At 26.0% G+C, this 17,658-nt stretch overlaps 1 protein-coding gene across 1 annotated transcript in view; it reads left to right on the top strand.

Moving 5' to 3' along the window:
- The first annotated feature begins 980 nt into the window (after nt 1–980).
- Nucleotides 981–17,658, top strand: part of LOC101236307 (DNA ligase 3) — a 61,492-nt gene continuing 44,814 nt past the window's right edge. Inside the window, exons 1-3 of the mRNA XM_065800387.1 lie at nt 981–1,075; nt 7,301–7,456; nt 10,491–10,597. Coding sequence (XP_065656459.1) covers nt 1,009–1,075; nt 7,301–7,456; nt 10,491–10,597 — 330 coding nt within the window. The 5' untranslated portion in view covers nt 981–1,008. The remainder of the gene's footprint in view (nt 1,076–7,300; nt 7,457–10,490; nt 10,598–17,658) is intronic.

Below are 17,658 nucleotides of genomic sequence, written 5' to 3'. Positions count from 1 at the left end.
TGAAGTTGATGAATATGTGGCAAAACTAGCTGAAGAAGTTAAACTACACAACAAGGGTTACTGGCATTATCTTTCCTTGGTTAGATTGAGACTGAGTAGAGGTCTCACTAGATGTTTTGAAGGTGTTTTCATCACACAAATTGTTTGATTCACAAGGTTGTGAAGAACTTGGAGAATGAAAAGAATGTGTTAATTTTGGCACCTTACTTAAAACAGTTTAATGGGCTGCAAATTTTTTTCTCTGAGAACCTCACAGTTTTTTTTACATTTTCAATAAAAAATATTCAAACTCAAATTAACAGTGTAAAACTTTATTTTCGTTTCTGGTAACATAAACTCTTCCTAATGTAAGTTTTTTAACTCATTATTAAGGTCACTACTGATTACAGTTTGCAACCCTTTTAATTACAACATTTTTATTAACTTACTTTCTTGTCGGTATATTTATTTTATTGGCCGAGCAAAACAAACATGAGTTCAGCGTTAATAATCAAAATTATTTTAAAAAGCAATTAAACAAACAAGGCGAAAAAAATTTACTTTAGCGTAAATAAAAGAAATCGTTAAAAAAAGTTTAAACTTTATAGTAAAATAAACTTTAGTTTAGTGTAAATAAAAGAAAAATACATTAAAAAAACTTTTTAAGAACAACATTTTTTAAATGGACTAAAAAAAGTAAATAAATGTATAATGTATTAATTGAAATTTTTAATAAGTAACAATTTTGAAATAAACTAAAATATAAAAATAACTCTTTTTCTCGGAACCTAAGGATTTTGTGTAAGTACACAACCTGAAATATCCATTAAAGCCAATATCTGAAAATGTTGGGCGCCCCAAGTTTTAAATGGTAAAGATATGTTATAAAGTCATGAAGACCGCTAAAAAAAAAATTACCGCGGCGCTCTATAGGCCCCGGCGCCCGGGGCAGCTTGACCCATTTGTCTCCCTTCCACCAACCAACCAACCCCCCCCCCCCCGCCCTAGGAACGGCCCTGACGACACGTTATGCACTATTACCAGAATATTGTATTAAAAACATTCATTTCTAATAAAAAAAAAACTTCTCAAATTGGTACGTATATTTGTAAACAGTTACTGACAAAAAATAAATTTCACTTTTAAAAACTACTTCGTTTGCGTCTTCTTCCAAATTTAAGTTTATCATAAAAGTAAAGTAATTCTGTTTATTTATTACTTAGATTAATTGTAGTTTGCGGAACTACTAATATAATTTTTTTTTTGTTCATTAGAGTCTATTAAAATTGTAAAACTACAAATTGTAAGTTGGTTGAAGCTGCTGTTTATATTTCATGTTTATATAGAATGAGTATTGATAATAGTTCTCAAATTTATAACACTTCTAATTAAAAAAACTTTAAGTAAAAATTATAGGGTAACTTAGGCCACAACTTGTGGTGGCTTTATCCTAAGCGAAAAAGTGTAATTATTTGATTTTTAATGTTATACTTTTGATTTATTTTTTAGATAAAGTTGTTTATAGATATGATATAATTAATTTAATTTTCAATTTTTGTTTTTGGAATAAAATACTAATAAAAAGTTATATTTATAACAAAAATAGTATGCCAAGAATATATAAACATGATGCTAGGAGTTGTGGTTATATTACATATACCCATGAAACTTTACCAAATGTTTAGATAAAGTAATAAGTGGTAATTCAACACAAACAGATACTTCCTTAACCTTTAAAATTCTTCTATTAACAATAAAGAACAAACTTAAAGATTTACATAATTAAAAACCAGGTGGATGCACAATATTTCCTAAATTTGAAGGAGATTGTTTAAAACTATGTCTTCTTTTGGATTCCTAGTTGACTGTTATGATTTTCGCAGTATCATGGAGTCTTATGCAGACCAGATAAGAATGTTTATTAAACAATTTGCAGGAATTATGCCACCTTATAGTAGAAAATAATAGTTTTTTATTTATAGTTTTACGTAACTAGTTCCAGTTGTATATAGTTTTTTTAATGAAAAAACTATATTTGTATTTCACCTGATGATTGCAATAGCATAAAAATTTAAGTTATGAAAATCACATAATTTTATTTTCTACTATATATATATATATATATATATATATATATATATATATATATATATATATATATATATATATATATATATATATATATATATATATTATATGTGTATATATATATATATATATATATATATATATATATATATATATATATATATATATATATATATATATATATATATATATATATATACTATATGTGTGTGTATATATATATATATATATATAAATATATATATATATATATATATATATATATATATATATATATATATATATATATATACACACATATAGTATATATACACACATATAGTATATATACACACATATAGTATATATATACACATATAATATATATATATATATATATATATATATATATATATATATATATATATATATATATATATACACACACATATAGTATATATATATATATATATATATATAGACATATAATATATATATATATATATATATATATATATATACAGGGTGTTCGGGATAAATTTGACATATTTATAATTGATTATATTTTTTTGTAGATTAGAGGTATTAATACACACTACAAGTCATTTAAAAGTTTGAACCCTTCTTCATTCATATACAAGAGGTCAGAAAGGATGGATGACAGGAACCCACCTGAATCATGGAAGAGAATAAGTTGCATCATGATGATTCCTGCTGGCCATCAAAATAAGGATATTATGACTGCTGCCCAATGCTCCCTGAACACAGTAAAAACAATCAGGTATGAACTAGAGACTTGCAATGGTGACTACGAGGATGTAGTAAGATGAAAGATCCCTAGCAGACGATCTGATTGCGTTCGTACCGCAGAATTCCTCGCAAGTCTGCAGGAACAGGTGTTGAAGAACCCTGGCATTGGAATTCGGGCTTTGTCACGTGAAATGAATGTTGCCTCCTCTACTATGAAGCTTGCACTCAATGAAGACCTTCGCTACTACTGATACAAGCATCCAGAGGATGCAACATTCATTTCACGTGACAAAGCCCGAATTCCAATGCAAGGGTTCTTTAATACCTGTTCCTGCAGACTTGCGAGGAATTCTGCTGTACAAACGCAATCAGATTGTCTGCTAGGGATCTTTCTTCTTACTACATCCTCGTAGTCATCATTGCAAGTCTCTAGTTCATACCTGATTGTTTTTACTGTGTTCAGGGAGCATTGGGTAGCAGTCATAATATCCTTATTTTGATGGCCAGCAGGAATCATCATGATGCAAGTTATTCTCTTCCATGATTCAGGTGGGTTCCAGTCATCCATCCTTTCTGACATCTTGTATATGAATGAAGAAGGGTTCAAACTTTTAAATGACCTGTAGTGTGTTTTAATACCTCTAATCTACAAAAAAATATAATCAATTATAAATATGTCAAATTTATCCCGAACACCCTGTATATATATATATATATATATATATATATATATATATATATATAATATTTATTAAGTGATTTTCTACTAATTTATATATATATATATATATATATATATATATATATATATATATATATATATATTATATATATATATATATATATAATATGTATATATATATATATATATAAATATAAATATATATATATATATTATATATATATTACATATATATATATATTATATATATATATATTACATATATATATATATATATTATATATATATATATTACATATATATATATTATATATATATATATTACATATATATATTATATATATATATCATTATTATATATATATATATCGCTTCATAAGCGAGAGGTTCCGAGTTTGATCCCCACCACGTCCCTGGTAGCGCGCTCAACTTGTTTCTCCTTGTTTGTCAAGGTTCGTGCTTCGGAGTTATAGAGTTGAGAGAGGGTTATAACCACAATTAAGTAGCCTCCTCATCTGTTATGGCCTTTTGGGCCTTGGGGAGGTGAAATCACAAAAAGAATATATATATATATTATATATATATATATATATATATATATATATATATATATATATATATATATATAATATATATATATATATAATTTATATATATATATGTATGTATATATATATATGTATGTATATATATATATATATATATATATATATATATATATATATATATATATATATATATATATATATATATATATATATATATATATATATATATATATATATATATATATATATATATATATATATATATATATATATATATATATATATAGGTTGAGTCGTATTAAACTAAGTAAGTGAAAAACGTAACTTGCAAATTGTGTATTAAAAAGTAAATAAAAAGTTCTTTTGTTTTAAAAGTATTTTTGAACAAAAGAGTTTGCATAAATTAAAAAATTAAAATTTTGTACAAAGTTACATTAAAAACATGAAATCAAAAATTTAAGAAGAGTTTATCAAAATAATATTATTTATACTCTTACACTTCATTTTTATCGCGCTTTTTAAATTAAATAATGCCATTACTGCAATCATTTCTTTCTATTGAGACAAGAATTACAATAAAAGAAAACAAAGTGCTATAAGGCTTTATTTACAAGCTTCATTTACAAGCTATTTACATAAATTACATGAGTTTGTTCGGAGATTTAGTCACAAAAAAATGTAATTTTTGCTTAGCATGTTTAAATATGTTAAAAAGAAAAGATAAAAGTTTTGAAAATTCTTTAAAAATGGATTTTTATTATTAGACAAAACAAAATATTTTTCTTTTGCTTATCATGTTGCATAATTATGCAATAATATTTTATAAGCGCTTTTTAATTTTAAATATTCCTAGTTGTGTTTCGCTTTTTTCTTGTTAACGTACATAAAATACGATATATATATATATATCTTCATCTCATAGTTGAAAGAAACTTTTATTGTAAAAATAGTCTCTTTTGACAACAACTTTGCGACTTCAACAATTAAGCTACATTATATTATCATCGAAAAGTCAAAGCAATTAAATTAATGCAGAAGTACATTAAATTTTATCAATTTTTAAAAAAATTGCAATAATAATGACTAGAATGTTTTTTTAATCAACAGTGTTTTTGTTTTTATTTAAAGTATATTCTTAAAACATGCATTGAGTGTTGCTACATTGACTATCTTATAGCCTGCTGCTACAAGGGATTGTTGCTACATTGGCTATCTTATAGTCTGACTCGCAATGGAGTGCTGCCACATCGACTATCTTATAGGCTGACTCACAATGGAGTGTTGCTACATCAACTGAGGGTTTGGTTAAGGCAGGCAGTCTATCATTTACAGGGTTATTCATTTTTATATGCGCGTTTATTCATTCTTATATGCGTATTTATTCATTCTTATATGTGCATTTATTCATTCTTATATGCGTCTTTATTCATTCTTATATGCATATTAATTAATTCTTATATGCGTGTTTATTTATTCTTATATGCGCGTTTATTCATTTTTATATGCGCATTTATTCATTTTTATATGTATATTTATTTATTTTCATATGTGCGTTTATATCAGAGTCAGCTACTCATAAAATCTCTAATATAACTTTATATTGTTGTGAAATCTTAATATTAACATCGATGTAATTGTAATAATGCAGTCTTCATGAAGGTATTGGAAAATTACGCCAACGTAATTTTCTAATACCTTCATGTATTTAAAGCTAATAATATAGTATTTGGTAGTTCAGAATTTTAGATAAAAATGGATGATTTTTGTAAATACAGGGTTACTCATTCTTTTATGCGCGTTTATTCATTTTTATATGCATGTTTATTCATTCTTATATGCGTTTTGAAAAGCATATTTAAGCAATTTTTCTTGTTTCTTTGTAAACAAGGTTAAAAATACTAAAGACGAAGACTTTTTACATTCGATGATGGTTTATTTAATTTAGTATTAAGTCTTTGTTTAATTTTATTATTAAATTTCTTGATTGATTAAGTTATTATTTATCTAATTATTCATTTATCTAGATTTAAATTTAATTATTTATAATTATTATTAATACCAAATCTTTACCCATGGATGGAAGAGAAAATAGCAGTGCCAATCCTAAAGCAAGGGTATTGCCAGTACTCCAGTACTGCTGTTTCAACAATACTGGAGTACTGGCTTATGAAACAAAAACTGAAGGCTGGATTGCAGATTCCTTTTGTACTTGCATTACTACAATGTTGGCACCAGCGATTAGGAATGCTGATGTGGAAGCGCAGGTGCTTGTTATGGACAATTGTAGGTTCCACTGGAGTCTTTCTGTTAGGCAAACACTAGCCTCTCATGGCATAGCTATTAAGTATCTGCCAGCATACATGCCACAGCTTAATCCAATAGAGGATTTTTTCTTTATTAAAGCATACTTACAAACAGGAAGAAAGGCCTCAGAATACGGATGGGGTAATCAGAAAACTTAAAAATATTATGGATACTACAGAGTTTAATTTAATTCCATTTTACAACCATAAGCGTAGTTATATAAATCCAGCGCTGGCTCGGCAACCATTTTTGAAATAAATAGCAGTGGCAACAACCTAGTTTACATTTTATATATATCTATATAAAAACATAAAAGCCTATTTATTATTTATATCATTAAACGAGGAATTATTAAATGTTTCCTAGTGACACTAATGAATTCACTCGTTTGTTTATAGTTGTTTTATTATCATTTCACTGCAAGTATATTATTTACAAATATCATTCTTTTTAACTAAAATTCAGAGCCACAAAATATTATATTATTAACTTTAAATACATATAATTATGTTGGCGTAATTTTCCAATACCTTTACAAAGACCGCATTATTACAAATACATCAATGTTAATATTAAGATTTCACAACAATATAATATATTTTAATGTATATATTTTAATGTATATATATATATATATATATATATATATATATATATATATATATATATATATATATATATATATATATATATATATATATATATATATATATATATACATAAAAATATAAATAATCATAATGAGTAAATTTATTTTTTCTAAAAAAAACTTATAAGGTGTTTTTGTGTGAGAGTTAAGTCAGGAAATAAAAAGCAAAAAATTGTTTACAATTTTAAATTTTGTTAAAAATGGGTAATAGAATAAAACATCAATATTCTTATTGATAATAAAAAATATAAAAATAAATTATACTTACATAAGTTTGATTAGTTAATTTATTTTTTGTTTTAAAATTTTCTTGTTTTTCAGGAAAATTTTATTCATATTTTTATTACCAATTTGAAAATATGACGGTTGACTCATTCTACAGCTTTTGTGAGCTTTGTAAAACATTGGCTGATGAACCAAGTTATAATAATAAAACTGCTATTATAAAAAAGTTTATCATTAGTAAAAGCAGCAAAGGTAATTTTTATTCAATACATTTTTTAAATTTATTTTTAAATTCTTCAAAATTATGAAATTTATTTGTTTAATTTTTTTGTTCAATAATTGCAATGTTTTTTCATCCTTGTTTTAGTTCCATTCAGTTACTTTTTGTAATAGTAACAAAACATTATCATTTTGAAAATTATTTGATTTTTTAGAAATGTTTTATAACATTTCATTGTGTAAAACTTGTTAGGGTAAACTGAGGTAAAGTGAACTGTTTTCAAAATTTAAAGGAAAATTATTTAAAAAAAAGCCTAACATCTTGCAGTTTTCAATATTTATACCATTAAAAGTATTAGGTACAACATGAAAAAAATACTAAGATTAAAAATTATTATTACAATAATAAATATATATTCAAAAGTAACATGTTCACTAGTTCACTTTACCCCCATATTGGGGTAAAATGAACTACTCCATCTTCAACTCTTCTGTGTTTGTTATTTCTGTTATTTAAGTTTTTTTTTATTTTGTATTTTCCCCTGCTGTTTGATCTTTCTTTTAATCTTTCTTTTAAAGGCTTTATTTTCTTCATCGTTTAATCTTTTAAACAATCTTCTAATGGCAGCATGTTTATGGCATAAACACGCTGCATATTTTTTGATAATTTATATGCTGGAGGGCTTGCCATATGCAGTGTTGTTCAATGCGTTAGATAGGAAACACTTATATGCCGATAAAAAATTAAAAAAAATCTCTGAGTTCTGAAGTCCCAGACTCTGGGTAAAAACAGGGACTCTTGGACTCACACTTTGCATCCTTGTTTGAGACTGATGGAGGTGCAGCAACAGTCACATTTATACAAAATGAACTTCCTACTGACATCAAGTTCAATCAATGTTTAAACAAAAACTTTCTCATGCAAATGGTCATTTTTCCCAACTACCAGAGAAATAAAGAAAGGCCATCAAGCACACTATTATTATTATTTACTAATGAACCTGACCACTTAGATTATCTAAATGAAAGCAACTCACTTGGCTACACACCAACAGAGGAATCCCACTGCTTACTCATTGGATCATCTACTACAAAGAGTACTTCTGTTAAAGAAGAACAAAAAAAATTCATCTGGAGCAGGGCAAGCTATGAAGCAATCTCAATGCTAATCATATCCTACAACTGGGTGAAAATTTTGAACTCCCATTTCAGTAAACAATAATTATCAGGTGTTTGCTGACAAAAACAATGAACCTTTCACCATACACATACCTTCAACTAAAACATTGTTCAAGCAACAAAAACAACTATGAAATACACCAGTTGAAAAAGTAATGTGGAAAAGAAACCTTTGGTGCAAATATCTTGCAGCTGGACTCACATAGAGATTTGAGAAGAGCATAAGGCACCCTGCAAAGTACAAAAATGAAATTGAAAACTGTTTTAAAATCAATCTGAAACTTCTTCATAATCAATTCAAATAGAAGCAAATAGCGAATAAAAGTCACTGGAAGAATTAAATGGAAGTCTTACAAATGACACTCATAAAATCTCTCATTTACTTAACATATATTTCCAGTCTGTATTTGTTGTTGAACAATTAGATCAGTAGCCAACCTTTGAACCGAACAGAAATGGAATGTATCCTGAGTGAAGCAGAAATAACAACTTTATCTGTTCAGCAAAACCTAGAACAATTATATTATATCTATAAGAGCTCATTGAGACAAATCCAATAGGCTATGATACAATACATCTATGTATTCTTTAACACTGAACCACTAACTATAGTTTTCAAAAAATCACTGGCTGAAGGCAAAGTCCCTAACCTATGGAAGCTATCAGTTGTGACTCCTATATTTAAAAATTAAAGCTAAAGGAAATACTTGAACTGCAGGCCAGTTTCTCTCACATTATTACCCTGTAAGATAATGGAAAGTTTTACAGATGTTAGTGAGGCACTTTGTCAAAAGCACAGACTGCTTTTGATAAAGTACCTCATCATCTTCTTCTAAAGCTCCTGGAGTGGATAACTGACTTAAGTGTTCTAATATCAAATTACTTCAAGCTTAAGCATCCAGTAGAAGCTGTAGAAGCTTGCATCAAACCAAGTAAATGGCAGATTAAAAAAATTTAATGTTATGGAGGATACTATATACAACATACATTAGACCTCATCTGGAGTATGCCTTTCAAGCCTGGTGTCCTCACCTAAAAAGTGACATAAAAATACTTGAACACATTCAACATCATGCCTGGTGCTGCACCACTGCATTAGAGTTTACAACTAAATTTTTTTATGGTTTTGTTTGTTAAACTTTTTATTTATGAATAAACAAATTCAAATTATAAATTTATGCATACACTTACTATTTATTAAATATTGTCCTTGTGAAAAGTGATTAAGTTTATATATATTTATATATATATATATATATATATATATATATATATATATATATATATATATATATATATATATATATATATTTATATATAATGTTTCTTAAAAGAACAGATATAAAAAAGTAGTAGTAGTGGTGCTAAAGTAAATTTTTTTGATGATATTTAAAGAAGCAATTTCTTTTGGTAACTTAAATTACACAACTTAACAAACTTATATTTAAACTTATAAGATCCGTTTAATAAATATAGATAACAGCTTTTTGTAATTTTTATTAAAATTAAATTAAAGTTTATTTAAATACAAAGATTTTTTTTGTACTCAGACTTTAATCACTTGGTAATTACTCAAAACATTCATTCAAATTAATATAAAAGTTTGTTTTATAGAATTTCTTGAGTCTTGAAAAACAAAAAATACATCACTACTATTGACATTGTAAGGTTGTGATGTAAGGCGGTCAAACATTTGACACTTTGGATAAGATAGGCAACAAAGACTGAGCAAAAGTAGATGAGAGTAAAATGATAAGAAAACACACTATTTAGTTATTCTTATATTAAGTCCGATATAATTTTATTTAGGCTTATCATAATAGTTAAACTGTTAGTAATGTAATTATAATATCATTAGGTATAAAATTATTATTGTAATTAATATTAGGTAAATATGATGGTGATTTGGTATTGTTTGCCAAGCTTCTCTTACCTGGTGTGGAGAAGAGAATTTATAATTTAAAAGACAAGCAGTTGTTAAAGCATACTTCACAAGTTTGTTATCTATATCTATTGAAATATCTTTATTTTTTGTTTCTTTTATTATTTAATGATCTGAAAGTAAAAAATTATTTTTGGATATTCATAAATCTAAGTTTATATTTGTATAGGTACATCAAGTAAAATAAAATAATATTTACTGTAATATAAAACTTTACTAAAAAAAAAGTGAGCAGAATCTTGTTAGACTAATATCTTTTATGAACCAGTTGTCTAACAAGACCCTGCTAATAGTTTGATTGAATAGTTCAGTTGTAATATAGGTTTAAATCTAGTTTCCACCAACTCAGCACATAGTATTTTGCTATGCAATTAGATGGCCAATAACAGCAACAACAAATAGTAATAAGCCAACAATATTTTTAGACATAAAAAGTATTGTAGAAAAAAATATAGCATAGCAAAATTTTTAAAAAAAAGTTATTAAAATAAAAAAAATTAGATCTAGTTTTTTATGAATTAAAAGTTTGTTTTATAGAATTTAAAGTTTTTTTTTATAGAATTTCTTGTCTTAATTGTAAATTTATATAAATGTAAGCTTTATCTAACTTTCAAATACACTATGCAGGCTTCGCCAGGAAGGTGTGTGATTTCAAGTCTTTATATGACCACGCGAATAATATTTTGTTTTGATGACTTAACCACAGTTTTTAACAAATGCACTGAAAAAATTGGTGTTTAATCACCTCATTGTAACGTGTTGAAGTTACAATAAGGTAATTAAAACAATATATTTACAAAAATAAATAACTTCAAAACGTTTATCTTTACTAAGGTTTCTATATTAACAAAACGCTTTTAAAAAAGTAGTTAATGATTTTAATTAAAGTATTATTGAAAGTTCTATAAATTTTTATTTATATTATTAAATTTTATAAGCTACAACTTTAAACAGCGGTTTCTTTAAAAAACTTTATATAGGAATCATTAAAGTTAATTAATTCGAAAAGTAGAAATATTTTGTTGAGAAGAAAATAAAAGACAAACTTTTTGAAAGCCGTTTAAATTAAACAATTTTTATCTTTACTTATGCTTTTATATCGTGTTTCGTAGTTAAAAAACTTTTCAAATAATATTATATAATAAAAACATTAGTAAAGATAAACGATTCAAAGTTATTTATTCCAAACATAATTTAAATAATCTTATTGTTATAGTTTATTATTTACTTTGTGGATTATTTATTTATTTTTTTTTTTTAAATTTTAGGTTTATGCCTCATCACTCTTATAGATTACATATTTTCTCATAAGTCTATTTTCTTCGATTTTTGCAAATGGATGAAAATATTAAAGCCATGTAATTTTATTTTACTCATTTCAAGAAATAGCGACCTTTATTGCACAAAAGTGAAGGTTTTATTCTCCAAGTGTTTAAACTATATATTAACTCCAAAACGAGTTATGTCACTGTGTACCTTGTACTGTGTTCTTTCTGTTTAAAAAATTGTAAACTAATTATTCAATATATTAACTATATTAACAATATATTAACATATATTAACTCCAAAACGAGTTATGTCACTGTGTACCTTGTACTGTGTTCTTTCTGTTTAAAAAATTGTAAACTAATTATTCAAAAATTGTTTTACTTTTAAAATGAACTTTTCATAGGCAAAAAAGAATCTTAAGTAGGAAATAAAAAATAATATTTAACTTTTTAATTATAATATTTTAATATTCTTTAAAACCCCCTAAAAAATAAACAATATTTCAAAAACATCTAAAAAGTTTTAAGTATCTCTTGATATACAGCAGAGAAAATAGAATTAGCCTCAACTTTTTTTTTCGTTTTAATTTAACAAATGGCAATGAAACAATTATTAAAGCTACCCTATTTCTTATTATCTTCTACTACAGTTAAAAAGTTTATAAATTGGTACGTTTAATTAATTACAAGTGGAAAAAAAATTAAAAGTATCCAATTTGTGGAGAAAATAGAAATAGCCTCATTTACGTTATATACAAGAAAATACAAATAATATTTTGTTTTACGCTAATTTAATATTTAGTATTGCTTCCTGAATTTTTAATGACTTCAAAGATGCAACTTTACATTTTAGTCACAAGATTTTGGATGATTTCTGCAGATATTTCATTCCAAGCTTCTCTGGTACGAGTTTTCAGCTCCAATGCGGATTCATATTGCTTACCATTTTCATAAACCTTTCTAAAAAGTATTCCCCATAGATTTTCAATTGGGTTAAGATCTGGACTGCATGTGGGCCATTCCATTAATTGAATATTTTTCTCTCTAAACCAAGCTTTTGTAAGCTTTGAATTATGGATAGCAGCATTGTCTTGTTAAAAAGTGAAACTTTCACCCATGAATTCTTCACCATGTTCAAGCAAACTAATTTCTAATAAGTGAATGTAGTCCTGTGAATTCATTTTTGCTAAAATCCATGCCAGTGGTTGTTTTCCAGCAAAGGAAAAAGCTCTCCAAACCATAACAGATCCACCACCAAAGTTATGACTCATTCGAGTTTCTTTTTCTTTTCGAAGATCGTGCCAGTAATATTGATAGCCATCAGGACCATCTAGATTGAACTTTTTTCATCACTAAAGAGAACTTGATGCCACTCTTCCTGCAAAGACATGTGTTCTTTTGCAAGTTGTAATCTAACTTCTTCATGACGAACAGTAAGTTTTGGTCTTGGTTTACGCTTTTTCGAACTATGTTTGGATCTTCATGCAAGATTTCTCACACATTGAACAGTTACAGGTAATTGTAAATCAACACGAATTTGAGATGTAGTCATGTGCTGAGCAGCAGCACGACATACAATAACTCCTTTAGTACGATTATCAATTTTACGTTTGCCACTACTTTCTTTATAAGCTCCATAATTAATGCCATAATTAATTCTCCATAATTAATGCCAATCTTGAAGTAATTATTAACCACTTTTGTAGATCTTTTAATTTTCTTTGTAACCTCCCGATTAGATAAGCCTGTATCTTTACATGCTTTGATTACTGCTAATACTTCATTTGTTAAACGCTTACCACCTCCCATTTCAAATTCAGGTATCAAAAACCAAATGTTAAAAACTTTATGAGCCATGATTTCACGGTCTTCGTTTAACTTACAAATAATAATAAAAAACTAAGTCACAAATGCGTATCACCAGATCAAAATATACAAGTAAACTGAAAATAATTATTGATGAGGCTAATTCTATTTGCTACTGCAAATATTAGGTATTGACATTTATGGTTTTATCAAATGTACCGCAATTTAGTTATGCTATATCATAATCTAAAAAGTTGTTGTTTGTAACAATAATTATATGTGTGTGGATACAAAAGATGCACCGCACAAATTTGCTTAGAGATTTACAAAATATTGGATCAATACATGGTGAGGCTAGTTCTATTTTCTCCACTGTATTTAACTAAAAATTTTGTTTTTAAGATGATCTTTTATAATAATTATTATTATAGATGGATAAACAAAAATCCATTTGTCTACCTTGGCCACATCAATATTGTTTATTGTATTGTAAATTCACATAGAAGCTAAAAAAAATTATATATGTTCAGCTATTATCATTTTTTATAAAACTAAATGTGAACTTATAAAGCCAAAAAATGTTTCAAAAGAAAGAATTCTTAACTGTAATAAAATAAACTTGTTTTATGGTAATTTATTTTATTGCGGTAGTTTAAAAAAGTTAATGTTCTTAAATAATAAAAAAATAAAGATAATTTTATGGCGTCAAAATCATTAAGAGCTAATGAGCTAAGCGGTTTTTTATTTAAAACAAGGCCTGATATATATATATATATATATATATATATATATATATATATATATATATATATATATATATATATATATATCAGGCCTTCTTTAAAGGTAATATATAAAATAAATTACCTTAAAACAAGTTTATTTTACTTATTAAGAAAAACAATTTTTATAAATATATATTTGTGGAATGTCTATTTTTTTTTTTAATTTTAAATAATTAAATTTACTTTTTTAATTATCATTTAGCATTAATTAATTTCTTTTTTTTCCCAACATTTGTATAAATAAATTAAAATATTTATATATATTTTTTTCATTATTTCTTAAAATTGCAGCTTCGCAAATAATGTCTTTTACTTTTAAAAAGTTATTAACAAACAAAAAATATTACTTGCTGCAAAGAAAAAAACTCAAGTTAATTACTTTACCAGCGCTTTTTTTTTGTGACAAACTAAGATTTAAGCTTCCAAGTATCATTTATTAAAAAAATATATACCTTTACACTTTCATTTGCCTTTAGACAAAAAAGTTAAATGTACGCTTTATGAATGTTTTTGATACAGTGTTATAAGTTATAACATGTTCACAAGGAATTTAATTTTTTGTAAAAAATAGAAAAGGAGGAAGAAAAACAGAGGGAAAAAAAACTTGTTTTTTTTAAATTTGAATAACTTTTTAATTAAAATTCTTTCTCAATTATAAGGAAATTTCTGTTTTTACTGTTTTTAATATTGCACAATCTGTTATTTATATAAAGCTGATGGAACTATTATAAAATATTATTTTTCTAAATTATTATTTTTCCCAAAATAAATCTTATAAATATAAACAAAGAAATTGCAAGAGCTATATTGCTTCAAGTGTAAATTCAAGCAAAAAATTAATAGTAGAGTTATATCCATAAAAGAAGATGTTCTTTTTTAATTTAAAAAAAATAAACTCTTTATAAGATGTTTAAAGTTTGTAATAATTAATGTTTTTTCATTTTTTTTTTTCTTCAAGTGAAAATTCTTCTGAAGTCACAGGACCCCTTCTTTTATACGACTGCTGAAATTTCATCAGATTTTTGGCCTCAATGTTCTTGTTCTTCTCTACAGTGCTAAAACATTTCTTGTGTAACATGTCTATAAAATTATATTAGTTCTAACGACAAAAATCAAAAGTAAATAAATGTTAACTGATTGCTTTCATTGTTATATGTGGTTTATGTAAACTATGTGATGTATATGATTTTACATGTTTTAGTAAAGCATATTATGCACATAAGTCCAGTAACAATATTTAATAACCACCAAATAATATCTGCTTAATTAATTTTTAGTCCTAATTAAAAGGTTATTTTTGTCTCTATATCACTTTCTTAACCCTAACAATTAGTCAATTAACAACAAACGAAAACATTCAACAACAACAAAAACTAGTGCAAAAATCACTTATATAGTCATGGTTAGTAGTTCTAGAAAAATGTACATATTTCTAGAGTGTTCTACGTCATTCTTCACAAATTTAGAACTACAAAATTTAACAGCCTGCTGCATTATATAAAGTCACAATGTTGCAATAGCTACAATTTCTAAGCAGTCGTGGCACAGTGGTAGCGCGCTTACCTCAGAAACAAAGGATCAGTCAGACTTATGCTCTAGTCATGCTTTAAAACTTCATATAATTTTAATCAACAACATTATTTTTAAAAGCTTAGCTTAGTTAAAGTTTATCTCATTAGCCAAAATGGCTAATATGATAAATGTTATCAGATGGTTATCAGTTATTGTAATTTTTCAAAAAGACTCACTTTATGATCTATATTTCTATTTAATCTATATAAGATTGCATTTGATCTGAATTTAAAATATCCATAATGGACCAGTGCATGCAAGCCATTAGTGAAACATGGCGCTTATTTACTTCTGTGGTAATTCCTAAGTAACAATACTTCCAATTGTTATTGTTGCAAAGCAATGAGAACCTTATAATAGATATATAAATAATATATATATATATATATATATATATATATATATATATATATATATATATATATATATATATATATATATATATATATAAAGCTTTTGACAAAGTTTGGCATTCTGGTCAGAAAATCTGCATACCAAAGTTTGCCAAAAGATATGTCATATGTCACCATATGAAGCAAGTTTATGGTTCTCCATAAGCTTGCTTAATATGGTGTATCTGGGAAAGTTTTTGAGATTATCAAATTGTTTTTTTCTAACTGCTTTATTAAAGTCATCCTCAAAGGCCAACACTCTTCTTCTTTTATGCTCTTGTCTTGACAAAAAGTCTTCTCTTTTTGATTGCTTAGAACAGGCAGCCGATCTTGAATTTAATCTCACTTCTGTAACATATTGGGGCTCACAGTAGATTGCAAATTTTAACTACGGTCTTCTTATGTCTTCTTGAATTATCATTCACTAATGACCTTAAAACCATATATACAATAGATTGCTAAATTAGCATCCGCTAAGGTTGCTTCCCTTTATCGCGCCATTTTCTACCCCTGATTCCATTCTCTACCTCTACAAATCTCTTATTTGTCCATGTATGGAATACTGTTGTCATATTTGGGCTCATTCTTCAAATGATGCTTTTTCTCTTCTAAAAAAGGTCCAAAAGCACATTGTAAATGTAGTTGGACCTTATCTATCTGCAAAGCTTGAGCTTCTTTCCCATCATCATAAAGTTGCATCTCTTTCTCTTTTCTACAAATACTATCATGGTCGCTGCTAAAAGGTTCTATCATCCCATATCATGGTTGCAACTCATAAGAGTTATCATCTCTGGTTCCATTAACTAAAACTCATTCTCACTTGATTTGTCATTCAACTAAGTCTAATTCATTTACTCTATCTGTCCCTGCATGTTCTAAAAACTTTTATTCGTCTATTTTCCCCCCACATTTCAACCCTTTAGAACTCTCTCCCATCTTCATGTTTTCCTGAATCATACAACCTACAACTCTTTAAGTCTTCTGTCAACCGTTTATTTACTCTATAACTCTTTTCTTTTTTTCTAGTAACTCCCAACTTAATAGTGGTTGCTTGCGGCTTTGTTAGGAGTGAATCAGAATGATATATATATATATATATATATATATATATATATATATATATATATATATATATATATATATATATATATATATATATATATATATATATATATATATATATATATATATATATATATTAAATATTATATTTAATTAAATATAGTAAGTATAAGTAAAAAATGTTTGTGTCAATATATAACACTAAAACCATTTAATATAAAATTGAGGA

This window comes from Hydra vulgaris, chromosome 06 (assembly GCF_038396675.1).
Source record: "Hydra vulgaris chromosome 06, alternate assembly HydraT2T_AEP".
Lineage (NCBI taxonomy): Eukaryota > Metazoa > Cnidaria > Hydrozoa > Anthoathecata > Hydridae > Hydra > Hydra vulgaris.
The sequence above is the reverse complement of the archived record's forward strand: the minus strand, read 5'-3'. Positions and strand labels throughout refer to the sequence as shown.